This window comes from Saccopteryx leptura, chromosome X (assembly GCF_036850995.1).
Source record: "Saccopteryx leptura isolate mSacLep1 chromosome X, mSacLep1_pri_phased_curated, whole genome shotgun sequence".
NCBI lineage: Eukaryota > Metazoa > Chordata > Mammalia > Chiroptera > Emballonuridae > Saccopteryx > Saccopteryx leptura.
The window spans coordinates 9,722,611-9,750,604 of record NC_089516.1 but is presented as its reverse complement, the minus strand read 5'-3'; the positions used below and the strand labels follow the sequence as shown (position 1 = coordinate 9,750,604).

The following is a 27,994-nucleotide window of genomic DNA, read 5'->3' as shown; positions in this document are numbered from 1 at the left end:
AACATAAGCCCTTCTTTTACCAGTGAAAAAAGTTTAAAAGACTGGAAAATATGTACATAGTTATAGCACTGCTCAGTGCATTCACCATCGTAGATTCCACCCTCATGCTGTTCTCAGTGCTGAAGGCAGAAAGGGGAATAACAATCTTGTGTGACAGGAGAGGTGGGCTTGGGCACTGTGGCCCCTGTCGCTGGAGTGACCCATCTGCAGCTCGGGACAATCTACGGCGTCTTGGAGACCCTTCCTCTGCTCTTAGTCCTACCAACCAATCCCTCAGTCTCCTCTGTCAGTTTTTGATAAAAATCCAGAGAGATTACATTATGGAGCAGTTGATCAGAATCTGAGACAGGTTCTGGGAACTAGAATTTGGACATCGTTGGGGGCTCATTATTCAGCCTACCAGAAACACTAATTGCAAATGAATAAACAATCTATAAATTATTTTTGTGGTAGGGTGAACATAACAATGGTATTAATTATGAGGCAGTAAGAGCTAGTGGATGCCCCTGATACACAAGCCCTTATGGAATGGTAAGGAGAAGGCATCTTAGGATAAGTAGTGGAAGGGTTGTATGTATATAGTGAGGTGGTAGAGGGGTGCAGAGGGGCCATCAGCAATGGCCTGCTTTGGTTGAGGTAGGAACCGTAGGTTAGAGTATGTGGGGAGTGCCAGGTGGGTACTGGAAGTGTCAGGGCTACCACTTTGTAGTGATTGTCTAACCACTGTGATGTACACCTGAAGCTAATACAAAATAATAGTGAATATAAACTGTAGTTTTAAAAAAAAGAATACATGAGGAAAGCATAGCTACACGGTTCCTGAACGAGGTGGAGCCTGAGCGCCACGTGGAAGAGTTGAGGTGTGATTTGCTGCCACGGGAGGCTGCTGTAGCTGCAGTATGACCCAGTATCACTTAACAAGATATTGATAAAAAATTGGTTTGTACTTTATGCTCAACTTGATCATGACTCAGAGAATCAAAATTAGAAAAGTCTTCAAAATGGATAGAAAAAGCTAATGGACAATAAGAAAGGAATGGTTTGGAGAATCTTTGCAAAGGACTATACATATTAGAAAGTTTGAACGAATTGCTGTGTGTGCTGTGTAAGAGACTAGAAGTAGTCTGTTGGAGGGTAAGCTCCCCCGTGACCCTGAAAGAAATATCCAAAGGCAAGCGATGTCAGGGAAGCGGGCCTTGCTGGGGCTCTGTCAGAGGCTTATGCTTCTTTACTCACAGTCATCTGTGAATTTCGTATTTGATAAGAGAACCTAACTTCCTTAGACTTTGTTGTTTAAGATGCCTGGGACTCCTGAAGTCTCCAACCAATTACAGTTTTATTGTGGCTGCAGAAACTTTGGTAAAGGTTAATTAGTGCATATTTATCCTTATGAGGTACTTTTACATCTCCTAAAGCTTTATCACCACCAATATTCGTTACTTATTGATCCTTATTTTTTCTTCTGCTATGTAACTTGGTTCCAAGAAAGAACAGATCGGTAGTGGGGAACAGACGACAGCCCGTGTTTATTCGGGCAGGCTGAGGCAACCCTTTTGCAATGGAATAGGCATTTTTTCTTAGATGCAAGATGTAGGAAATTTTGGAAATGTTGAGTTTAAAACTAAAGCACCTTTGAGGTTCTTTTCTTTTACTACCCCAGTAATTATAAAAAAATGTATTTTGAAACAGTGCTATTCTCCCGTCTTTCAGGCTTTTTGTGGAATGAATGCCAGGAACAAAGAAGTTTTCCTTAATTTTGTTGCTCAATCAGGTTGCTTATAACCCCCAAGGCCATCACATCGTCTCTTTAGAGCGTGTAGGATTGCCTGATAACTCGGCAAGGCCCCTGCTTGGGCCAGGCTTGGCCAGAAGTGCACTGTGTTCTTCTTGACCTTCCCCTTCCTGAGTGTTTGGATTCCATCAGCTTGTGCCTTGCCTAGATGTTCTTTGACTGTGATGGGCATCTCTAAGTGAAGCCTCTTAATCCAGGCTAGGGAGAGTGGCAACTCTCCTGTCAGTTCTTGCTCTACTTTTCTCCTTTCACTGACACTCAGGGCATCATTAGAGTTGGAAAACCCCTTCTACCTCCTCCCCATCTTTTCTCTAACATTTCCTTTGCCTTTTCTACTGGTTTCTATGCTAGCATGGTTTAATAGAAGGATCTACGTGGCTGTTACACGTTAGGATTTCTTTCTGTGCTATCATTTCAGGGAAAGGTTGTATTTATTGCTTCTGAAAAGAGCAGGGATAATGTGAATTAATAACCTAGTGGAAGGCCTAAATAATACATTTCACTATTTGGGCCTTAAATTTGTACTTTCATTAAAATAATACTATGTTGAAAGTTGAAAAAGGTAACAGTTCTAAAAGGTCTTTAACAAAAAATTTTATTAATCCTCATCTCCTCTCTACCACCCTCAACTTTTTCAGTTGTTTCTTCTGCTATTTACCTTAATGTTTTAAAATAATATTATCATATTGCTCTGTCAGGAGTTTCTGAACTTTCCCCTATATTGGAGGAGTATTTAATGTCCTTGGACAGCCCCTGTGCACACTTAATTTTCTTTCTCTTCCCTGCCCCACTTTAGTTTTGGAAATATTTTCTGGTCTTCAGATGTTTGTTGAGTTCATCCCAAGTAAGCAGTAAGTCAGACTTCCTGAGTCGTTTGACTCTATTCTCAATGGTTCATATTAGAACATTTCTTGAATATTAAATGTGCCAATAACTAAACAAACTATATTAAAAGACTCTTTATGGGTAGATGGACTTAATACAGTGAGTAAGAGTGTGCTGAAAAATCATAGTACACTCATAAGAAGAAACCAGGGGAGCTTGTCACTGTGGTCTTCCTAGATTGTTCATGTTGTTGCAAATATAAGTGACAATTAAGGCTGTGAGTAATCTTAGGCTTTCTTATAAGTCTGTGGCAGGTAGTGCAGTCTTATCTGCCCTTTCCTAGAAAATGCATAAGGGGCTGGGCATTTGCAAACTGGAAGCTAATGCCCTCTGTCACCTCATTTCAGTAATACTTAACCTAGGCATAATTAATCAACCAAAGAAGATAGGAAAGCGATGCCAAGGCCAAGAACACTTCAGAACTGAGCACTCCATTCAGCAAGGGAGTATAATCAAGTTTTTTTTCTCCACTCTTTCTCCTCCGTGACTTTTAGAGCATACTTGGCACACAGGGTTCAGATGGCTTGGAAAATTCTTCTGGGGCATTGATAAGATCAGACAAGTTCTTGAAAAAATTTTATCTCAGGAAATTCCAGTTGCCAAGGTTTCCTACAGAGAAATATATGGCAGTTAGGGTATGGAGGAAATACCTCAGAAAGAAAGGTTTTTATGAGAGTGAAGCCTGAACAATTCCATTAAGACAAGTTAACTCACCCAACTGTAGTCTGTTCTAACAACTTAAAAAAGTATTATAGATGCAAACATTCTGGAGGAGGAAAAATTGTAGGACTTGACAGATTGGATATGAGAGATGAGGAAGATGGGGACATTCAAAATAGTGCTTATGTGTCTGACCTCTGGAATGTGCCAGAATGGATGACATTACCTTTTATTTTATTTTTTTTAAAAGAATACTTCTAATGGTTTTCTACAAATAAGTACTTTTGGTATAATTTGCTTATGGAAAATCTTTAGGGAGTAAGTGAGCAGTGGGAGAGGGCAGTTACTATGGGAGGGACGTTAATACCAAAGTAGGAGGACGCAGACGTCCAGAACTTTAGTTGTGAACATTGCCCAGAACTGACAGGTTGAGTAATGATGGGAGAAAGTTCATAAAGACACCCCTCATACATTTTTTTAAAAATTGTATTTATTGACTTTAGAGACAGAGAGAGAAAGGCGGGGGGCAGGGGGAGCATCAACTTGTAGTTGCTTCTCATACGTGCCTTGACCGGACAAGCCTGGGGTTTCAAACTGGTGACCTCAGCATTCCAGGTCATCACTTTATCCATTGCGCCACCACAGGTCACCCCTAGTAAATTTTTTTAAAAGTGATTTGAATGAAAGATGAGAAGTCTACACAGAGAAGCAACATACTGTGAGGGCTGTATAAAGCATGGCTGTGTTTAAAGAAGAAAATTGGAAGGAATATCAGATTTTATTGTTTAGGGAAGATCCTTACCCAATGATCATTCCTCTAGAAGTAAAGCTTGAAATTTTGGAAATTACATTTTTACAAGATGACAAAACCAGACTTGTTTTGTTTTCCAAGGTGATTGATATGCCGGAACACAACCCTGGCAATATGGGAGGAACAATGAGACTGGGAATAAGAAGAACTGTTTTCAAAAGTGAAAATTCAATATTAAGTAAGTTTCTCAGATTGTTTGTTTTACAAGACATCGAATGTCATTCATCTTGCCCTTTCCATCTTTCCACTTCCCTTCCAGCTGCCTCGAGTGCTCTGACTTCCTCTCACCTGCCTCCCTTTAACTTGGCTGGTCCTCCTGCTTCCCAATTTCTCTCCCGAGAAGGGTTGGTAGAATACTCGTGGATGCCCCTTCTCATTTGACCTTGATATCCTGTCCAGCAGGCTGCTTTGTGATTTACCCATCCTCCTGGATGTGACCTTTCACTGGGAGGACCCTGATTCCAAGTCGGTTCTTCTGAATCCCCTGTTCTCTCTACTTTGTTGAAACCTGCTCCCTGTTTGTTTCATATCTGACTGGTTCTAGCTACTAATTTAACAACTTCTTGAGGATGAGGGTAGTTATGTCTCAGAAGTCTATTTCTCTGTTCCCTCAGTAGCTCTACATGGAGAGAGGAAAATATGATGTAATTGCTGATCTACTGATCTGATATTTGCTGATCTTCCACTACTGATAAGATTACTGTAAATTCTGTGGAATTTTGCCCATAGATTAACATATTCTATGAGAATAACTTAATGTAAAAAAAGAAACACACCCCAAAGCACTTAGTTTAATTTAATAAATATATCTTGAGTGCTTACTGTGTGCCTTATGCACCGTTCTAGATTCTGTATATAGTAGTGACCAGGACAGACGCTAGCCCTGCCCTCTCAGGCTTCAAAACAAGTGGAAAGAGTGGAATGAAAGGGGTTGTGCAAGGTGCTAAAGGGGCTGTCGGCAGAGGAGGGGGCCCCAGTATCTGGGGCGTCCAGCATCATTCTTGTGAAGTTTTAAGGAAACCTGAGAAAAAGGTCTTCTTAAACCAAAGAAGAATCAGATCGGAAATATTAGTTTCTCCTTTCAGGATAACAAATAGCTTGTAAGGAATGTAAAGCTTCCTAGCAAGAATGAAATTGAGAAAGGAAAAGTTTCAGAGTGTGTGTACACATTTCCCTGCTTTGTCTGCATGAGAAATCATTGTTCTCGAAGTGACTTTTGTTCTTTAAGACTATAAGAATTTTTTCTCTTTGTGGCTATTAGCAGCACCTCTTTGGCTTTCATCAGATATTTTAAAATACTTAGAAATTTTGTTCAAATGAGCAAAAATAGTTAGAAATATAAGGTTTTAAAATTGCATCTGCTGTAAAATATTCAGTGATAATTTTATTAAGCTTTTAAAGAAGAGCATGTGTTTAGTATATTTAAAATTTTTATCCATCTTGATAGAAATAAGACTGATTTAGGATTTGTTTTTCTTTACAGGATACATAAAAATAAAGTTAATGATTTTTAAACACAACACCAAAACTTGTTGCCTAATATCTTTTGCCTGCCTGGAAAAAAATATTTTTAAACAGCTTTATTGAGATTTAATTTATATACTATATAATTAATCTGTAAAAAGTGTGCAACTTACTGTTTTTTATTGATTTGACAGAGTGTGCGGCTATTAAAAGTCAATTTTTGAACATTTTTACCACCTCAGAAAGAAACCCCATTCCCTTTAGCTATCACTACCATTCCTCCAGCCCTAAGCAACCGTTAATCTACTGTCTCTTTAGTTGACTGTTCTGGACATTTCGAATAAATGGGACCATATGATATGTGGTATTTTGTTTTGCTTCTTTCATTTAGCATAATATTTTCAAAGTACATCCACATTGTAGCATGTATCAGTACTTCATTCTCTTCTATGTCTAAATAATATTCCATTGTATGGACGTATTACATTCTGTTTATCCATTCGTCAGTTGTTTGACATTTGGGTTGTTTCCAGGCCTGCTCTAAGTTATTCTTCATAGTTTGCACTATGTATATGAGTATATGAACCCATGGTCCCCAGCAGGCATAAAGTTTTGCCTTCCCACCTGTGTGAGGTCTTCCACAGCTCTCCCAAAAAGCTTGCATCAGAGATAAGAGATAAGCATAGGACCACTGTGCATGACTCTACTGAGTGTCATAAAAATGTAAAAGCATATAGCACCATAGTGTTTTTTTCTTAGTGGGTGTATTTCTTTTGTAAGAGTTTATCTTTTCCCCAAGCCAGCACATTTCTTTTGTAGGATTTGTTTTTCTCTAGTCAGCCCATTTATTTTGTAGACTTTTTTCCTAGTCAGCACAATTCTACAAGAATAGTAGGAACAACATACATTTAGCCACTTTGCCTGTAACAATAACATTGTTTAGCTGCAAAGCATTTTGATGCTATTCATTCTTTCTTTTTCTTTTGCTATTCATTCTTTATTTATATTTGAGTTATAGGCCAGGGATTGCAATGCTCTGGATTAAATGGAAAAACAAGAAAGTAAAGGGATAATTTTTTTAATAAAAGAGAATACTTTGAAATAGGATCAAAGCTTAAAGATATTGATAGACATAATGGCTGGATTATTAGAGTGATTCTAATTTTTATATTCATCAAGAACAATTCTTCTTTTCTTCTTAGTCACCTGGTAGCTCCTTAAGGGTTATGAAAACTATTAGTTTGATTTTTTATCTTTTTAACCACTTTATTGAGGAAAGATTGACATACAACAAACTGTACATATTTAATGTATACCACTTGATGAGTTGAATTTGATTTTCTGATGTAGAGATTATAGGTATCAATTGATTTGAAGAAAAGTACTGCTAATTATATTTGTTTTATTTATAGAAAATGTGTCCTCAGAGACTCAGTCCCATCCTGTGTTCTGTGTGTGTGTCTGCAAAGGCTGTTTCTTATAAAAGGACTAGTGATTGTATGTGTGATATTTTTCCAAACTATATATCCCTGATCCTTCTCCTAACTATTAATTGCATATTCATGGTCTTTTCCTAACTTTATCTATCATGCTTAGTTTTTATATAGTCTTTTATTATAGCTTGACTTTTTCATGTATCTCATCTTCATGTCTATTATTTGGGCATATAATTTTTAATTGAGTTAAGGTACTGTAGCCTACTGATTGATTGCCTATTGTTAAACATTTCGGGTTGTTTAGAAAAAGGCTGCTGGGAAGGAACATCTTGACACAGAGTTTATGTACTTTTGATATTTCCTTAGGATAGATTTCCTGGAGTCAGACTACTAGGTCAAAGGGTGTGCACATTTTTATGACTAATACTTCTGCTGGATTGTTTGGGGAAAAAGGTCAACTAGTTCATAATGATGTTAACTATACTGTAGTGTTCTTGCTTTCTCTACTCTTTTTGCTAATATACTTATGATTTTTCTACTTTATTTTGCATTTATTTCCATTGCTACTAAGTAGAAACTTTAATTTACTTGTGTGTATGCTGCTCACGTCTCAAGTCTCCATTAGTACTTAAACATGAGAGAGGGGAGCAATCTACCTGCCCAAAGCCTATTAATTACCTCAGTGGTCCAAACCATACATCTGTAAAATTTTTCTGTAAAAGGCCAGAGAGTAAATTTTTCTCGCTTTGAGGCCATATGGTCTCTGTTGCAACTATTCAACTCTGCCCTTGTAGTGTAAAAACAGCCAGAGGTAAATATGTAAATGCTGAGTGAGGCTGTATGTGTTCCATAAACCTTTATTTATGGGCACTGAAGTTTGAATTCCATGGCATTTTCATGCATCATGAAATATTCTTCTTTTCATCTCGTTTCAATCATATGAAAATGTAAAAAGAATTCTTAGTTCAAGGGCTGGGCAGAAACAGTCAGAGGAATCCTGTTTTGCCTCAAGGTTGCCATGGTTTGCAGAACTCTGGTCTAAACAGAAGAAGCACAGGTTGAATAAAGCACATACAAGGCTGCCAGCCTCCTGGAGAATGTTCAAGGATATCTTCCCACTTGCCCACTTGCTGCCTAAATATCCTGTTGAGTGACAGAATAAGGCCAAGGAGGCTTTCAGAAGTCATTTGATCCAACCTCTGTACAGTATTTTTCATCTGAGGAAGCAGAGGACAGTGAAGTGGCTCACTCTCCTTACATACTTTCTAGTTTCCACTGGAACACATGGCCCTGGCTCCACAGTTCACCATTACTATCACTCTCCAGAACGTAACTCTCAAAACGCACATTTTACAATAGTTACACTTGGCCAAGGCTTTATTTACTCTTTAGATCTGTGTATTTTATTGCATGTAAGTTATACCTCAATTGGGAAAAAAAACAAAACAAAACCTCTACATTTTAGCTGGGAACGTAGATGATAGAACTTATCTCCTTATAGTGATACCTTTACTTGGTTGATTAACTCATTAGATGACTTTTTAAAAAAGATTTTATTTAATGATTTTACAGAAAGAGGAAGTGGGGGAGCGAGAAGTATCAACTCAGTTGCTTCACTTTAGTTGTTCATTGATTGCTTGTTGTATGTGCCTTAACCTGGACAACCTAAGATTTTGAACCGGCAACCTCAGCATTCCAGGTCAGTGCTTTATCTACTGCGCCACCACAGGTCAGGCATTAGATGACTTTTAAAAAGACAGGAGAAATGGCGCAGAGCAACGAAGCATTAAGTGGGGTGTTTTGAAGAGTGAGAAATCTAGAAGGAGGTGTGGCTAGAGAAAGAGAGGGTCAGGCTCAGGTGAGGGGGGAGGGAGAACACCACGAGGAACGTTGTTATGAGAGGGTTTTAAGATTCCAGAAGTAAACTTTATCATTTTGCCTGTGGCTCAGCTGAGCATGAGAGATGGGAAGATAATAAAGTACAAAGCAATTCAGGCAAGGTTCAGAGCTCATTCAGGGGACAGCTGACAACTTGTTTGATGTGTTTCCAAAGTGTTGCAGGCTCCAGGCTTAAATTTTTTGTCAGGTCCCAGACATGTTGCCAAGACTTGCTCTGGAATGAAAGCAGATCTTTGTTCATGCCAATAGTGGTTTTCAAAGCAAAGTGCCACCTATCAGAAAGGACATGTTTTCTGGACCAGTCACGTGACATGTTTGAATATAGCACACTCTGGTGTATGTGTGCTGGTCTGAATTCTATACACAGTTTGTAACTCTGCCGTCCAGATCGGCTTCCAAATGGTTAGGGAGCCCTTGCTTTAGGAACAGAGGGATCTGCAGGGGTGGAAATGTGCGCAGGGGCCACAAGTGCTCCGGGAGGCATAGAAGGAAAGGGGCCAGTGCCTGAGCACTGTGCTGGGCTGGAGAGGGGGCATCGCTAAAAACTAGTGGGTGCCACTTGCCCTCTAATATATCCAGACCAGTGGAGGATGTAACAGCACAACATACTGGAAGGAATTGAGAGCCCCCTGCAAGGCACTATACACAACTGGAGATCAGGTCCTGGTGATTTCCCGTTTAGAGTTCTAAGATGATGACTCTCATCCTCAGGGCAGATGACATGGGGACAGTGAGAATTAACTTGACGCTGGCAGATGCCACTGGCAGACGAAGCTAGGTGGAGCACCTCTGGGTGATGCCATAGGCAATGTGGCAGAGTTTAAGATGCAGGAGGCCAGTGAAGCTGGTTGGATGTGGCAGGTAGAAACTGAATGCTTTAGGAAAAGACTTAATTCTTTTTGAGGATCTTCTTTGCATTTCCTCATAAGAAGGAGAAGGGCCTGACTAAACTCCTCCTTCTGCTTTACTGTAAGAGAAACGATTTCTGTTCTGAGAAAACAGAGGCAAGAGGCCAATTAGGAAGGGACTGAGTGAGCCCCAGTGTTAAGGAGCTGGGTAAAATTCAGGGTATTGGAAATTCAGAGGGTTCAATCTCAAATTTGAAAGAATTGAAAGAAATGAGGATAAGGGGAGACGAATTTTCACAGGCTAGAAAAATCGTTTTTGCTTTCTTATCTCTTCGCAAAGCGTTGATAGGGAAAAACAGCTTCTAGTTCCTGGTGTGATTAGATTCTTGGGAAGTTTAAAGAAAAAAAAACATGCCTTGCAGAAAGCCTTGGCTGGGTTAATGAGGTGATTTACAAAACAGTTTAAAAGAGGTCACCAGGGACTTAGGGATGCTGAAAGCCTGTGCCACAGTAATTTGTTGCGCTGAGACAAAGATTCGAAAGGAGTGTGGTGGGGCCTCAGGACAGGAATGTGCCAGCTGGAGCACCCCCCACCTCCCCATGGATGGTCCACACTGCAGGGGGGCTCTCTCCCCTCTTTCGTCCTGCCTTTTGCTGGGGAAACCATTTGCTAACGTATATTTGTTAATATGGGAGTTCATAGATCTAAGACATAGCTCCTTTAGTCATGACAACAGATGGCATTTATGTCCCCCTCACTGGACCAACACTGTCCTGAGCACTTCCCTCTAAGGAACTAGTGAAGTGGTTAACAGCCCAGCCCCTGGGCCACATCAGGGGCCTTACCTGCTACACCTCAGTTTTTACGTCTGTAAAATAGACATCAAAATAGCACCTACCACATGAAGTTTTTGTGAGGGTCAAATCAGTCATACATGCAGGTCCTTAGAACAGTGCCTGGCACAGAAAAAGTACTATATTCAAGTGTAGCAGTTACGATCATAAATGTGAAGGTTTTGTTGTACTGACCTGTGATTCTCCCAGAGCTCAGGGTAAACTTCAGTTAGTGATCTAGTATTAAGAATGGGGTCCCATTAGAGCAGTTGGAGGGGAGAACGAGTAAGCCCAAGGAGGGGGGAGCAGACAGGCCCTTTGTCTTATAGGTTCTCTCCAGTCCCTCTGTTCTGCTCTCCTTACTACCCACCTGCTAATATCGACTTGCTGAAGAATACAGAAAAGCGAAGAAGAGATGTTAAAACAGGATAAAAATACTGAATGGGTGGGAGGGGGTTTGATACAAACAATAAAAACGAAGGTAATGCTGCAGTATAGAGTTAAAGGCAAGGACTAGCTTTTCTTTCTTTTTTTTTTTTTTGCAACAGAGACAGAGAGAGGGACAGATAGGGACAGACAAGAAGGAAGAGAGATGAGAAGCATCAGGTCTTCGCTGTGGCACTTTAGGTGTTCATTGACTGCTTTCTCATATGTGCCTTGACTGGGGGTGGGGCTACAGCAGAGCGAGTGACCGCTTGCTCAAGCCAGCAACCTTGGGCTCAAGCCAGTGACCTTTGGGCTCTAGCCAGCAACCATAGGGTCATGTCCATGATCCCATTCTCAAGCTAGTAGCCTCACACTCAAGCTGGTGAGCCCATGCTCAAGCCGGATGAGCCCGCGCTCAAGCCTGATGAGCTTGTGCTTAAGCCATCGACCTTGAGGTTTCAAACCTGGGTCCTCTGTGCCCCAGTCCAATGCTCTATCCGCTGCACCACTGCCTGGTCAGGCAGGACTAGCATTTTCATACTAGAAAATTGAGATAAAAGCAGATTATGAAAAATAAAAGGGGAAAGGGGAGGAGTTTAGCTACTTAAATGAACTGAGATGTTTTATGAAAATTAAAGGAATGATAAACTAAAATCCCAAAGTAATAACTGAAGGAGAAAGATAGTGGCTGGCCTGGCTGTACTTTTTAAGCACTAATTAAGATATTATTTGTATCATGTCAGTTATTGCTTTCAACCACCCCAAGACCCAGCTTCATTTTGCATGAGAGAAGGGAATCTTAAGAAGGTTAACCCACTTGTTAGAAAGTCACTGAGCTGATTTTAGAGCCGGATTTCTTGACCCCCTCACTATACTGAATGGCTGGACCTTAATCAAAGAGGGGAATGGCAAAACTCAAACAGCTTCCAGAGCTGAAAGCTTTCTTGTGCAGAAAGGCCTGAGACAGGGTTCTTCAGGTTTTAAGAGGAGTGTTTTGTGGGAGGAGAGTAGGGGGTACAGAAAGTGAAGACCTCACCCCTGGTTTCTGAAAACCATTTTGAAACCATGTGCTTAGTTTGAGGTTAGACACAAACACTGACTCAATTTTGTATTGAGCAGCTGGACCAATAGGACCAGGTAGGGAATGTAAACATGTCATACATCCAGGTATGAGAAATGCCACAGCTTAAGCTCAACAATCAGTGATAGTTACTGTGGGCCTCAGGGTTAAAGAGGCAATAGGGAGTGGATGGGACTGGGGCAAATTGACAAGCATTTGCCCCATCAAAGAAGTAACTACAACAGCTGATAATTGCATGAAGAACTGTAGATTTACTATCATCAATATTCTAAATTTTCAAGAAAATTTGGAAATTGGGAGTTCTATGAGAGATCTCCTGGTTTTTAAAAGTTGACAACTTATTTAAATTTAAAAAATTTTAAAAAATTTTAATTTTTCTTAGTGAGAGAGAGAGAGACAGGCAGACAGACAAGGGAGGGAGATGAGAAGCATCAACTCATTGTTGTGGCACCTTAGTTGTTCATTGATTGCTTTCTCATATGTGCCTTGGCTGGGGTGGGGGCTCCAGCTGAGCCAGTGACCCCTTGCTCAAGTCTTAACCATGGGTTCAAGCCAGCAACTGTGGGGTCATGTCTGTGATCCCACACTCAAGTTGGCAACTCTGCTCATGCTGGATGAGCCCATGCTCAAGCCGGCAACCTCAGGATTTTAAACCTAGGTCCTCGGTGTCCCAGGTTAACGCTCTATCCGCTGCGCCACCACCTGGTCAGGCAACTTATTTAAAAGTTTATTTATTTATTTTTATTTTTTATTTTTTAATAATTTTATTTTTTTAATGGGGCGACATCAATAAATCAGGATACATATATTCAAAGATAACATGTCCAGGTTATCTTGTCATTCAATTATGTTGCATACCCATCACCCAAAGTCAGATTGTCCTCTGTCACCTTCTATCTAGTTTTCTTTGTGCCCCTCCCCCTCCCCCTTTCCCTCTCCCTCTCCCCCCTCCCCCCGTAACCACCACACTCTTATCAATGTCTCTTAGTCTCACTTTTATGTCCCACCTACGTATGGAATAATGCAGTTCCTGTTTATTTAAAAGTTTAAAACTTGTATTGGCCAACACTATGTAAGCCAGATATACCAAGTATCTGTACCCTGTGTAGCCTCTTGGGATTATGTTATTTGTCATGGGCATTTGGATTTCTTCCACCTTTTAGCTTGCATAGCTTTTTTGGGGGAAATTTTGACTCTGAAAAGGACAGAGAAATAAATCAGATTTGGTTGCTAGAATTACTAACATGACGGTGGCAGTGGGCAGGGCCATTAATGGGTTAAAAATATATTATGCATAGACAGAATCTACCCAACAGCAAATTTGAGAAGGAGATGATGTAATTTTGCAAAGTGTTTTTGTTTTAGATAACCCTATTGTATACATTATTGGTATCTTCCTGCCTAGGTTGGGAGTATTTCACGATCCTAAGACTTGTATCTGTTTTCTGTCTCTAAAGCTTTGCTGACGCTTGCTAGGCAAACATTGAGTTTATGTGCAGTTAATCTCTGTTACATTTTATTTTGTCCCCAAAAAGACTAGGACAGAAAAGTAGACTGTCTTTGTGTTGTTGCTGAGGATTTGCCCTGTGCCTAGGATTATTACGTGGCACGTGTGCTCAATAAATCCATTCAGAGAATCACTCATAAGGATATGGTGGCCCCTCAGCCTTTTCACCGCACATCGAGATACTGTCTCCATTCAGCAGTACCTAGCATCTTCCATTGTCATTGACTGTCTTCCATAGCACTTTTGGTGACAATGTGGATCAGTTGTTTCTAACCGGGAATACATGGGAGTCACTCTTGGTGCTTCGTAAAAACCCAAATGCCTGGATACTCTCCTGAGGGTATCCACATCGGCATCCCTGGTGCCGGGACCTTGAAATGAGCATCCTTAGTTTTATTTTGTTTTTAAAGTGTTTTCAAGTATACTGTTCACAAAAATGAGGGGATATTTCAAAATGAATATGAAGCAATAAAAAAAAGAAACATTTGATTTTTTTGTATCAAATAAGAACATCAGGAAAACAAACGACAAGTAAAAAATGTTGTTTGATTATGCAAATGAGATGCAAAACCAACTTTTATTTCATTGTTGAAAATGCACTATACAAAAGGCTGAAAGTACTGGAGTATCTGCACGTTCCCTGATCCCTTAATTTTTGTGAACAGTGTAGAACTGAACTGATAACATTCTGAGAGGATTCTCAACATAAGGATTTTTATAAACCACTGTTTTATAAAAGATTTTATTTATTGATTTTACAGAGAGAGGAGGGGGAGGGAATGAGAAGCACAGTTGCCTCACTTCAGGTGTTCGTTGCTGCTTGCTGTTTGTGCTGTGACTGGGCAAGCCCAGAGTTTCAAACCAGCAACCTCAGTGTTCCAGATCAACACTCTATCCACTGTGCCACCACAGGGCAGGCTCAACATAAGGTTTTAAAGGAAACTTTAATTTTTTACTTTTTCATGGATATGAAAATGTATTAATTCTGTAAATTCATTCTTCATAGATTTGTAAGTGGTCAAGATAAATTTTGAATGCAGAAAGAACATTTCCAAAGTTCTAAAAACATGTTTCATCATATACCATGTTATATGTACACACCCACACTCATTCATACACACACACATGCTTCATTTGTTCATTCATTCATTCATTCATTCATTCAACATATATTTATTGAGTACCTGTTTATGGATGATGCACTTGTCTCAAGAAATGAGGGGACGGGTCCCTCTCTTCTGTTATCTTGTAAAGCTTCTATTCTCGCTTCTGTTCTTCTGTTTGGATTTCATGATCTAGAGATAACAATAGCAGTCTCATGGTTTACTTACTCATTGTTCTAGCATGTCACATATTTTGATTTATTTAATTCTTCTAACAGCCTTATGAACTAGAGGCTATCATAATCCTCATTTTACACATGAGGAAGCTGAGGCAGAGAGGTGAGGTAATTTTCCCAAGCCACATATCCATTAAATGGTGTAGTGGAATTGAAAGCCAGGGAGTCTGACTCCAGAGCCACTATACTTTTCCCTTCTTCCTATCACCTGAGATACCTTAGCAAACAGAAAGTTTGCTTTAAGCCAGGCAGCAGGCGTAGGCCATACAGTTTCACAATTCACATGATATCCTGCTAGTCCCAAAGACTTGAAATATAATTCCTTATAGTACCTTAAATTTGTAGATTTTGCCATTTTCCTCACCATCTTTGTTAATATTGGCAGGCTTTGTTATTAAATTTGCTAAGTCATCTCTTGTAATGAAGGAAGCAGAGCAGAGACTTGGGATTATAGGAGGAAAAGGTCAATGACAAAGTCAGAGGTCCTAAAGGAGTCAGAATCCTCTCAAAGTTAGGTCCAAATCTTTCAGCTGCTTTTTCCTATAACTTCATGATGATAGATATGCTTCCATTTTCCAGCTGGGTATTACTGTGCTATTATTTTCCAGTTTTCTTTAATTTTTATGAACTGATAGTTTGCATACCAAGGCTCTGTCTCGAAGGACTCTTCTCTTTGTGGCATGTTAGAGTTCTCTCAAAGGAGCTCCCTGCCCCCACTGTTCCTCTTTTATTTTACTTTTCTAAAATGCATACCTGAATACTCACTGCTATTCACACCATCACCAGGGAGCTCAGTCGATATGGACAAAATTGCAAATAGAATTTCAGTCTTAGTATATAATTAATCATACTGATTCATATGAGAATACAACCAATTAGCATTTTCTTCATCCTAGTCAAAATCTCAAACCAGACAGCAGGCATTTGGTCTCTCTTGGTTGAAACATCCTGTTCCACAGCTTAATGACATCTGGAAGAGTCTGATGATCCCCTGACTATTGAACTGAACACTGTTTCTAGTTCTGTTGGCATTCGATGACATGTCCCAGCACTGCTGACAGGTCCTCTCATCTCTTGGCTGTGTGCCTGGGGTCTGTACCATGAGGGCTGGTGGAGGAAGTCGTCATTGGCCCCTCCAGCTGTTCCAGTGCGGTAACTTTTGTGGCACTTGGGCCATCCTGCTTTTCCACCTGCTCTAGTGCAACCTGTCCCTGGGAGGTGTCTGGTGACAGCTCCCACTCCTATCCACCTGACACTGTGCTCACTGGCCATCGTGCTGATTGCTGTGCCCATTGCCAAATAGGTTATGCCCAAGATGCTGCCCTGGGCAGCACTCACAGTGACAGAGGCACATTTAAAAAGCCCCACATGTGACTTTTAGCCACACACTCTTGATTAAAAACCTTGGTATAGCCTGACTAGGTGTTGGCGCAGTGAATAGAGCGTCAGGCTGGGATGCAGAGGACCCAGGTTTGAAACACTGAGGTTGCCAGTTTGAGCGTGGGATCATAAAAATGACCCCATGGTCACTGGCTTGAGCCCAAGGTCACTGGCTTGAACAAGGGGTCACTCTGTCTGCTGTAGCCTACCCCGGTCAAGGCACGTATGAGAAAGCAGTCACTGAACAACTAAGGAACCACAGCGAAGAATTGATGCTTCTCATCTCTCTCCGAAACTTCCTATCTGTCTGTCTCTCTCAAATAAATAAATAAATAAAGAAAGAAAGAAAGAAAGAAAGAAAGAAAGAAAGAAAGAAAGAAAGAAAGAAAGAAAGAAAGAACCTTGGTGTAGATGTGCTAATTTAATCCGGCAGTTCTCTGTTCCTGATGCTCAGCTTGTTTCCCATTGTTCTCTGTTGAATAACACAGCAGTGCACATGTTCTTGGTTAAATCTCTGTCTTCATTTCTATTTTCTGGAGTAAATTCTTAAAGGTCAAATTTTAGAGTCAAAGGACAGGCATATTTTGAAGATGGGGTGCAAAGCAATGTGGCTAGTACTGTGTGAAAGTGTGTCGTGGAGAAAGCATTGGGCCATGTGGGAGGAGGCCTGGGTGCAGGGCTGCCATGTGCTGCCAGCAGAGCAGGGCTTTGGACAAGTTTTTTGGTTTCATTTCTCTTCCTTTCGTTTCATTTTCTTCTTTTGTAAAATAAACCCCATTATGAGTCTGAACAGAAACGATGGCATGGATGTCACTTGGTGTCTCAGTCCTGTAGGTAAGTGTATAAGAGGAGGGCAATCTACTGGAGTCTATGGGGGGCTGGCATAATGGCAGGCTTCCCTTTATGCAATGTGATGGCTTATTTGAGAATTGTTCAGGGTTTCAAAGAAGCTATTGCTGTCTTATATTATAAGAGAAGAAAGTATGGATTACTATCTGGGGTCTAGTTCATTTCTAGGCCTTTGATAGAGATCAAAGAGGCTTCCCCAACACATATGCCATAGGTATGGTTTCAAAGATGATTATGACAATATTAATTCTGCTCTTGTATCATTACAGGGAAACTTTATGGTGATGTTCCTTTTATAGAAGAAAGACACAGACATCGATATGAGGTATACTTACAATGAATTACTGTGGAATATAGGTGCTTGGTGCAAGAAACCCCAGTGATTACAAACGAGCCTCTGGAAAATAATTGGGGGCCATGTAGGGGCAGAGCAGGTACCAGAACAAGCCCAGGGTTCTGTTGAGGTAAGAGTGGTGGGAATTGGTGCTGAGTAGGCTACCAACAGTAGAAAATAATTTTCTGATTGACACCATTTTTGGTCTTATTTCCATTAAGAACTGGCCCAACTGGTGGGACAAAAACTATTGATCTGCTTTGCCTAAGTGGTGGCTAGAAGTTGTAAGAACTACTATGTACGTAATAGTATGGCCATTCATTCCTTCATACTTATTTTGCATTTGATATGCACTGGAGATGAAAGGGAAAAAGACACACATGGTCTTCCTCTTGTTGGGGAGCTTACATTCTAATTGGAGAGGACAAAAATAAAATAACAAATAAAAATAATTACAGACTAAGTCGAGTATCAGACAAGGTACTTGTATATATAAAAAATTCTTACAACTTAATAATAAATAATAGCAAAGGATCTGAATAAACATTTCTCCAAAGAAGATATACAAATGACCAATAAGGAAATGATGTCCAAAATCATTTGTCATCAGGGAAATGCAAATTAAAACCACAAAAAAATATGACTTCACACTCACTATGAATGAGTGTGGCTGTAATCAAAAGATGAATAATAACAAGTGTTGATGAGGATGTGGAGTAATTGGAACTCTCATACATTGCTTGTGGAAATGTAAAATGGTGCAGCAGCTTTGGAAAAGAGTAAGAGTTCCTCAAAATGTTGAACATAGAGTGACCATATGACCTAGCAATTTCACTTCTAGGCAATTAGCCAAAAGAAATGAAAACCTACATCCACACAAAAATGTGTGCAGCATTATTCATAATAATCAAAAAAGTAGAAACAACCCAAATGTCCATTAATTAATGAATGAAAAATAAAATATGGTATATCCATATAATGGAATATTATTTGAAAATAAAAAGAAATGAAATGGTGCATGCTGCAACATAGATGAACTTGGAGAACATTATGCTGAGTAAAAGAAGTCAGTGACAAAAGACCACATGTGTGATTCCATTAACACGAAGTGCCCAGAATAAGTTAAGTCTAAAGGGAAAGAAGATAGATTAGTGGTTGCTAAGGCTATGGTAGAGGGTATATTTTTGGATTGATGTTAGAAGGTGGAGAGATGATGGCTAGAGAGTGTAGGGTATATTTTTGAAGTGATAGTGGTGATGGTTGAATGCTATGTGAATGTACTAAAAACCATTGAGTTGTACACTTTCAGTGGTTGAATTATAAGGTATGCAAATTATATCTCAATAAAGCTGTTTTAAAAAGGAAAAAAAATACAAATTGTGAGGGCTAGCCTAATGTTAAAAAATAAAATAAAAGCATATGTAGTGAAGATTGAGAAGAAGGATGGATAGGTGGGACCCCACTTTGGTTTTAGATGAGAAAGTGCTTTTTTGAAAGAGAAGCTGAAAAATTTGGAAAAAGCTAGTGATGAGATAAGTGAGGGAAGGGCCCACCCAGGTAATCAAGTTGTCTTCTATAACCAGTATAAAACTTGCCTCAAGCTTCTTTTTAGAGCTTTTATGTAACTATATGTAATGAAAGCATTGGGGTTAGTCACAAGGTAAATAAGGTAGTTTCAATCCTCAAGCAGATTTGTGACTTAGGGAGAGACAGTTAATTTTACACATAACTCAAGGCAAGAAGCCAGTATCAGGATGGCTATAAATAGCTGGTCTCAAGGTCCCAAGTCAAAATGTCTATGTCACACACAGTCCTACTTTCTGAATCTCATCTTTGGGTGAGAGAAGGTGGGCCTCCCAAATTTAAGCTGTGACTGGACTATTTTGCAGATTCATCACAACTTTAAAAATAGGCTTTGGGGCTTGAATATAAAAATTAACTATTAGAGCATCACTGAAATGGAAAACTCATCCAGTTGATGGAGTACCTTTTTATAAGCTGATGATATATCTGTATTGCTCTGCTGCCCAAAGACATTTAATTTTTTGTTTTTTCCAGGTGAACCCTAGCTTGATCAACCAATTTGAGCAGAGTGACTTAAATTTTGTAGGTCAGGATGTTGATGGGGAGAGGATGGAAATCATTGAACTCACAAGTAAGTGGGCTCTTCATTTTTTAACCTTTTTCTATGTCGAGCTAACATCTTTTTGTTGAACGTAGACCTAGCTTGGAATGAGAACACTATCTTCCTGACTTTAGACATCTCAAGCTGTGACTTGAGACCCATTTTGTGTGGTCTCTTTCTTTTCCTTTTTCCTTTGAAATAAATGTGCAACTAAATATAAATAAAATGTGCTAAATATTAAGGAAACAGGCTGCTTGTAATCCTAATCATTTTGAGCCCATTAGTGTGACCCTACCACAACATGATGTCTTATTTTCCCAGTTCTGTCAGTAGTATGCTCCCTTACCATCCCTGCCCCCTTCCCTTGTTGCCAGCCTTTAGGTTAAGCACTCGGGAAAGGCAGGCAACTGACTGTTGAGTAACACTCTGCTTTCTCTCTCCTTTGAGGGAGAATGACCCAGTGCCATCTCACTATTGGTGACTGGTGTTGACGTCTGTTGTGTATGGGAACTGGCCTCTCATTCCACATGGCATCTGCCTTTCCCTATTGCTCATGCTCCATGGTCAAGCCTGGGCCAGTCTCTGCACTCAGAGTTCTTAGTGAGACCAAACACAGCACAAAGGAATTGGACTTTTGTTGAGGAAGATCACTGAAGAAGTTGTGACTGGGATGGGGCACCCTTCAGGAACATAAGCACAAACCACACATATGTTATTGACAACACAGAGGACAGTGTTCTCATTCAAAGCCACAAATGAAAAGTAAGCCCAGGATTATAGCTGGTCCTAGCTATTTTTCTTGACATTCTAGCCCAGGGATTGGCAGACTTTGGTGGTGGGCCAAGGCAGATGATGTTAGTCCCACCTTACAGAGAAAGAGACCCAGTGTACAAAGAAGTTAAGTAAACTGCCCAGGGCCATTCAGCTAGTACCTGGCTGAGCTGGAGCCCAACCAGGTCATTGCCTCTTGCCACCACCCCTGTGGGATTTCATTGTTCTTTCCTTTTCATTGGACAATCTATTTAAGATGATCAATCCATGGTAAAGTTTTGAATTATAGAATATGAGAATTTATTTCCTTTAATCTTTCTGATGGAAATGCCTATCATTTAGAATTTGTATAGTGCGGACCACTTGCATGTATGTGAGAGGTTTTCTTAAGCAGCTTGTTTGTTTACTTACTTGGTTCAAGTACTTATTCTCTGTTAATTCCCGTTTCTCATTATTTTCAGCAAATATTAGAAGCCTCTTTCATCACAAGGTTTAGATTCTCACTGACACTTTCAAACTTCATGTGGCTTGCAAAAGAAATGAGAGCCACTGTAAAACCTTGCAATTTTAAAAAGCTAACCATAGGGAATTCATTTTATTAAAGAAAATTCCCCAGAAAATTTCGACCATAGCTACCCCTTAGAAATATAGCCATGAATTTTTGCATTATGAAAGCAATTCAAAAAAAACAAAAAGCAAAAACAAAGCTTGAGATTAGTACAATGTCAAAATTTGGTTCAAAGCAATTAAGAGCATTATTTAAAAGATACTTTGGCCCTGGTCGGGTGGGTCAGTGGATGGAACATCATCTTGAAGTGCCTAGGTCATGGGTTCGATCCCTGGTCAGGGCACATATGGGAACCAATCAATGAGTACACAACTAATGGGACAACTAAAGGGAACTACTAAGTGGAATAAGTTGATGCTTCTCTCTTTTTCTTTCTCCTTTTCCTCCCTCTTCCTCTCTCTTGCTCGTTTTCTCTCTCAAATCAATGAAAAATTTTTTTAAATTAAAAAAAGATACTTTGACTGATAGAACATCAACAAAATAAGAACTTTATAGTCTCTTTCCTCACATTGGCATAGAGATTTTTTGGATAAGTGATTGAGAGCAATGATCCATTCATTTAATTATTCTGTCCCTGACTATGACTTGATGCATTGCTCAGTTTCTGTCTGTAGTGGTACAAAAACACAATTACTGTCTGCTTCTTTCAAAGACATTGCTAGGTGCTGTGCTGTAAGATTCATCGCATCTTAAATTTTTTTTTAAGTAAGAGGAGGGGAGATAGACAGACTCCCACATGCGTCCCGACCAAGATCCACCTGGCAACCCCCATCTGAGGCCGATGCCTGAATCAAATGAGCTATCTTCAGCACCCAGGGCCAATGCTTGAACCAGTCAAGCCACTGGCTGCGATAGGGGAAAAGAGAGAGATGGGGGAGAAGAAGGGGAAGAGAAGCAGATGGTCATTTCTCATGTGTGCCCTGACTAGGAGTCGAACCCAAGATGTCTGCATGCTGGACTGATACTCTATCCTCTGAGTCAACTGGCCAGGACCACATCTTAAATTTAAAGCTAAATTTCTTAGTTTCTTTTCTAAGTGTGGATGATTTCAATTCTACTTTTCTTGAGGGGTCACATTCCTGAGAGAAGGTGGCATTCCCCTCACCAAGGTTTCATTGCTGAGTGTCCCTCTAATTCAAGGAAGTTTCTTCCTAGATATGATATAGAGAATTTTTACACTGGGGTTTTCTGGAACTTGCTGCAATGATAGAATGTTCTGTCCTGTTCAAAATGGTAGTCACTAACCATATGTAGTTGTTGAGTATTGAAACATGCTCAATTAACTTGAATGAACTTAAATGGCCCCATTGGCTAGGGGCTACCATTTTGTAGAGAAAAGCTTTAAATAACCTTAGAAAAGTGGACATTTCTGATCAATCATCATGTCCTCACTACTGTATAGTAGCTTTAGGTCTTTAGTGGTAAGTGATGGGGATTTGTGATCTTGGATTCCATTCTAGATTTTCTAGATTTTTAGATCATTTGATAAAGCAACCTTCTGAAAGCTTAAAGTTGTATTTACTTTAAACTTGTTTTATCATCTTCAGTTTGATATATATATATATATATCAATTTAAATGATTTTTAAAGTAAGGAATACAGCACACTGACCATGCTCTTGTACCATAGTAATTATGAAATTTAATTGTTATCCAATATCTAATTAGAAATTTCTTCCTAAAATGGGAAAAATGCAGTTTTTGAGAATTCCAATTGGAAGAAGAATTTTTTAAAAATGTTCTTCATTGATTTAAGAGAGAAAAGGAGAGGAAAGGGGAGAGAGAATCATCAACTCACCACTCCATTTAGTTGTCCCATTTAGTTGTGCACTCGTTGGTTGCTTCTCCTACACGCCCTGACGGGATTGAACTTGTGACCTTGGCATGCCGGGAGGATGCTTTATACACTGAGCACCCGGCCAGTGCTTGGAAGAGGAATTTTTAATTATATAAAATTTCTACCCAGATTTGGAAATACTGCTCATTTAATTCTTGTCATTACAAAATAGGTGATTCTTATTAAAAGTAGCTAGGAAAAGCTACTCTTCTGTTCCTATTATATCTAGGAGAACTAAAATTGCTCATATAAGGGTTTCTTATAACCCTCAATCTGAAAATAGCTTCATTCTCCCCCCCACCTGTAACGTAAATAATATATGCTTATTATAAAGCTTAACATGATGTAGAGAAGTATAAGAAAGAAAATTATTTTCTTTTTTTTAGCAAGGGAGAGAGAGAAAGAGACAGGGACAGACAGACAGGAAGGGTAAGATATGAGAAGCATCAACTCATAGTTGTGGCACTTTAGTTGTTCATTGATTGGTTTCTAATACGTGCCTTGGGGGAGAAGGACTCCAACCGAGCCAGTAACCCCTTGCTCAAGCCAGCGACCTTGGGCTTCAAGCCACCAACCTTTGGGCTTAAGCAAATGACCATGGGGTCGTGTCTATGATCCCATGCTCAAACTGGTAACCCTGTGCTCAAGCCAGTGAGCCTGCAATCAAGCCGGATGAGCCCTCACTCAAACTGGTGACCCTGGAGTTTCGAAACTGGGTCCTTAACATCCCAGATCAATGCTCTATCCACTGTGCCACCACCTGGTCAGGTATAAGGAAGGAAATCTTCTCCAAAGGTAAGGGATCTTTTCCAAAGGTAAGGATCCCTTACCTTTGGAAAAGAGATCTTGTAGAAAATAGCGTGAAGCCATCTAAGAGAAAGAATAACCTACAGTTAGTCTAAAATGTGAAGGGATACCATGGAAATAGGCTCAATGTAAGTTTATAAAAGTCCTTCAAAACCGCAGGCCGATTTTGGGAAAGTAGAATTCATCTTGCCATTCAAAGAATCTTGAACTCTTGCCACCTTGAGCCATAACCACCATTAACATGTGGAAAGGCCATACTTTTATCACACAGAGACTGTTCATCATATGGGATAGGTTGGCCTAGGCTGAAATATGAATTCAGTTTCATGGTGTCATCTATGATTAATGCCCAACTTAAAGCTGTGACTAGGAAAGCAGTTGTACTTGCTTCATTCCTAAGGGATCCTTACCTTTGGAAAAGAGATCTTGTAGAAAATAGCATGAAGCCATCTAAGAGAAAGAATAACCTACAGTTAATCTAAAATGTGAAGGGATACCATGGAAATAGGCTCAATGTAAGTTTATAAAAGTCCTTCAAAACCGCAGGCCGATTTTGGGAAAGTAGAATTCATCTTGCCATTCAAATAATTTTGCTTAACATTGCTCATTCTAACACCACCTTCCACACTCACACACAAAAATGTGGGATTTTTTATTAAGGGAGATGTATTTTGCAACCTGAAATTCTACTGTGAAGATGGACCATGAAAGTAACTGGCTATGATGATAACAAGATAAATAATCATTTCACCATTGAATGAGTTTGTTATTCAAAGATAAGACCTTTAAAGTATTTCTCGTGTTTGCTTCAGTCTCACCATGGTTGTTCTCATTTCAGATCACCCCTATTTTGTTGGTGTCCAATTCCATCCTGAGTTTTCTTCTAGGCCGATGAAGCCTTCCCCTCCCTACTTGGGATTATTACTTGCAGCAACTGGGAACCTGAATGCCTATCTGCAACAGGGGTGCAAACTGTCCTCCAGGTAACCCGCTCACTGCTCCTAATAGTGACTCCAGATGTAGTTATAAACACCTGAGTTTTCTCATAACATTTAATATCATTGTAGGAGTTCTTTTTAAAGTGATGAATCGTCTTTTCCTTCTTAACAATTGTGACTCTTTCTCTTAATAAAAATGATTTAATCATATCTACAAATAGTAACCTGCCAGTTTTCCAAATTATGCTAACACTGGGCATTATTTTAGAAGATTTTGTCATTTTGGTAAGTGAAAAGTAGGATTTTCTTTTGTTGACTCTTTGATTAATAAATACATGTGAATATTTTATGGGCTCTTTGCTTTATGAATTGCCTATTTATATCCTTTGCCCTATTTTTCCTTTTGCTCTTATACCCTTTCTCTTAATGATTGCTAAGCTCTTTATATACAAAGGACATTAATCCTTTATTAGGTTGCAAATATTTTTTCAAAGTGTTTTTGTTTTCTTTGAAGTTGTCAATGGTAGTTTTTATTTTCCTTACTGAGTTTTAAATAAGAACTTTATGAAATTCTTATGTATGTATATATTTTTACTTATATAGTCAAATATTATACTTTTATGAAGCCTGCCTTTAGTGTCATGTGCAAAGTCTTTCTTTATCAAAATATTATATAAGTAATAAGCCATTTTTTCCCACTAGCACTTTTATGGTTTCCATTTTAAATAGTAGTTTAAATCTATAATCTCTATGAACTTTATATTTGGTGTAGTGTGTGAGATAGGGAATCTGGCTGCCTCCTGTCCCAATTGTTAGTAAGTTGAGTAATTTAGATTTGTTTCAGGGAGTTTTGTTTTGGTCCATTAATGATTTAGTCTCTTATTTCTGAACCCTGACAAACCTTCTCATTATCAGCATTATTGTAAATCAAGCCTTATATATGCTACTCCCATTATTATTTAACATTTTAAAAAGGGTATTTTGCTGCTCTTTCAGATGAATTGTCCAATGGTTTTTAAAAATCATGTTTGAGTAAAAAACCCCTTATTGATTTTTATTAAAATTTATATTTTACTTTTTCTCATCCAAGAATATTATATGCAATAACTTAAAAGTGGAAGGAACTAGCCAGAATTATAAGACTATACCTAAGTAAGTACCATACCTAGGGTTAGTACTATAATAACTGAATTGTTTAGAAGATTACCATTGCTGACCCTCATCCTAGCAAACAACCCTTGCAATATTGCAATTGAGAACTGCTGGGATCGGTGCATGGTATATATAGGTATGCTTGTGTTATGCAGGCCTGCTTATTTGTGATATCAGCTGCTAGGAGAAGCCCAGTTCCTTAGCATTTCCTTTAACCGTGTGTTCATATTGGAATTGCTTTATATATTTTGCATGTCAGGTGTCTTACTGAGTTAGTGATCACTCCTTGCACTCTTGAACCAGTGCACTTGTTTCCACACTGTGCTCTATGGAGCTGGATCTGGCCTGCTGTGAGGAGCAGGCTGAGTGGCTCCAGGCTCTTCCCTGCTTCAGCCAGGCAGCTCCACTTTGTCTGACTCATGTAGCATGGTTCTGCATGAGATTTCATGCAAAGACGAGCTTCCTGTGCTCTGAGGCTGCATGGCCTATGCAGCAGGTTGGAGATTCCAGTGTGTTCCCATGTTGGATATGTGCTGTGACCCTTCTCAGACACTTCATTGTCTCCATTATTTCAGTGGTCACACGTGAAAGGAGGGGCGCAGTGAAACAAGTTAAATGGCTGGGAGATGTAACCCACACTTGATAATTTATGTATAACTATCTGGTTGTTTGCAACCATCAGTTAATATACAAATGGTATCTGGGTGTGTGGCCTGCCCACATGTGTGCTGGGAAGCCTGCTTGCTGGGTCCTGCATGGGGCTGGTGGTCTCTGGGTAAGACTCACTGGTAGTTCCTGAGAAAAGCGACTGCTTGCTAGTGACTACTGAGCAAGACACAGTATGTCTCGGAGAGGAGGAAAAACCTTGTAACAAAACTCTGATGCTGATATTGGAATTGCAGTCAACCAACAGACTTCCACCGTTGTCAGAGAATTCCCATGTGTTAGCCACACACTAGTGCATTCCTTAAGAGCAGCCAGGATCTTACTTAGCTGTCTCCCTGGCTCCCTAGCACACAGGGTTTTAAAAAAAAATTATTACCCATTAAAGTAATAAGTGTAGATAGGACAGAGAATGGATATAGTCTAGTCTAATCTTGACACCTTGCAGAGGGTTTTCCAACTAAGAATAGTGACCATGAATAAATCCAGAGACAGACACCAGGATTCCAGAGGAACCTTACACCCAACTCCATTCTGCCCAGCTCCATGGCATTAGTGAGCATTGAAAAGCAAATGATGGCTTTGATGGCCAGGCTCTAATTGTGAGCTGAGTTGGTACTATTTTTTCTGTCAAACAAGATTACTATCTGTTATCAATCCTAAACAAATGTGACAAGGAATGTGAACTCTACAATAATTACTTCCTTTTCCAGAAATTGGCTGATGATATTTAACTGTATGGCACCTGTGCAGCCAACAACTTTAAAGCCCAGAATATAAAAATCCTGGGTTTTCAGCAAGTTTACCTGAGCTGTAACCTCTGCATTCTGTCTCATGGATAACATTTATCTTTTAGTGCCTGGGAAGTTGCAGTAAGAATATCATTTTGGGATCTAGAGCTGATGAGCAAAATTCTACTCTGTGTAGAATGACAGCAATTATGAAAACTATTAGTGGTCTGTTCAAGATGCATTATAGTTTTTAGATAGTATTTTTTAAGGCTTTTATAAGCTAATCAAAAGTTACATGCAAAATCAAACTAAGAGTTTTGTTTTTGTGGGTCCTCTAAGACTACCATACATTCAGTGATTCACTAGTAGGAATCAGAATATAGTTGTACTCATGGCTAAACTTTATTACAGTGACAGAATAAGCATACATAACTGGAAAAGTAAAGGGAAAAGGTATAAGGTATAAGTAGAGTCTGGGGAAACCTATTTGCAAGTTTCCTATGTTCTCTCTCTCCTGTGAGAGGTCACAAAGAGCTCCCCCTCCCTCTGGCAGTGAAAATGCAGCAACACGTGTGTGATGTGTATGCCCAGAGAAGCCCATTTGAGACTCAAGATTCAGGGTTTTATTGGGGGCTGGTCACATAGACTTTTTCTTCCTAGCAACCACTCAAATTCCAGACTCCCTAAGAGAAAACAAATGTTTACCGTAAATGACATTGTTTGTGTAGACAGTATAGGCCCAGTGAAATTACCTTACCAGTTTGTAATGGAGAAAACAGTCTGAAAGCCGAGTGCCCAAGTTCCCAAGATCCCCGGCAAGCAAACCCTTCAAGAGATAGCAGCCTCAGGTATGCTGTG

The 27,994-nt window shown here is 39.6% G+C and overlaps 1 protein-coding gene across 6 annotated transcripts in view; it reads left to right on the top strand.

The window, feature by feature from the left end:
• The window catches only part of CTPS2 (CTP synthase 2), a 120,899-nt gene that overhangs the window by 70,071 nt on the left and 22,834 nt on the right, over positions 1-27,994 (top strand). For all 6 annotated transcript variants that reach the window (XM_066356943.1, XM_066356942.1, XM_066356941.1 and 3 more), the window contains exons 14-17: positions 4,230-4,326; positions 17,481-17,536; positions 19,604-19,700; positions 24,491-24,635. In XM_066356943.1, the coding sequence (XP_066213040.1) occupies positions 4,230-4,326; positions 17,481-17,536; positions 19,604-19,700; positions 24,491-24,635 (395 nt within the window). The remainder of the gene's footprint in view (positions 1-4,229; positions 4,327-17,480; positions 17,537-19,603; positions 19,701-24,490; positions 24,636-27,994) is intronic.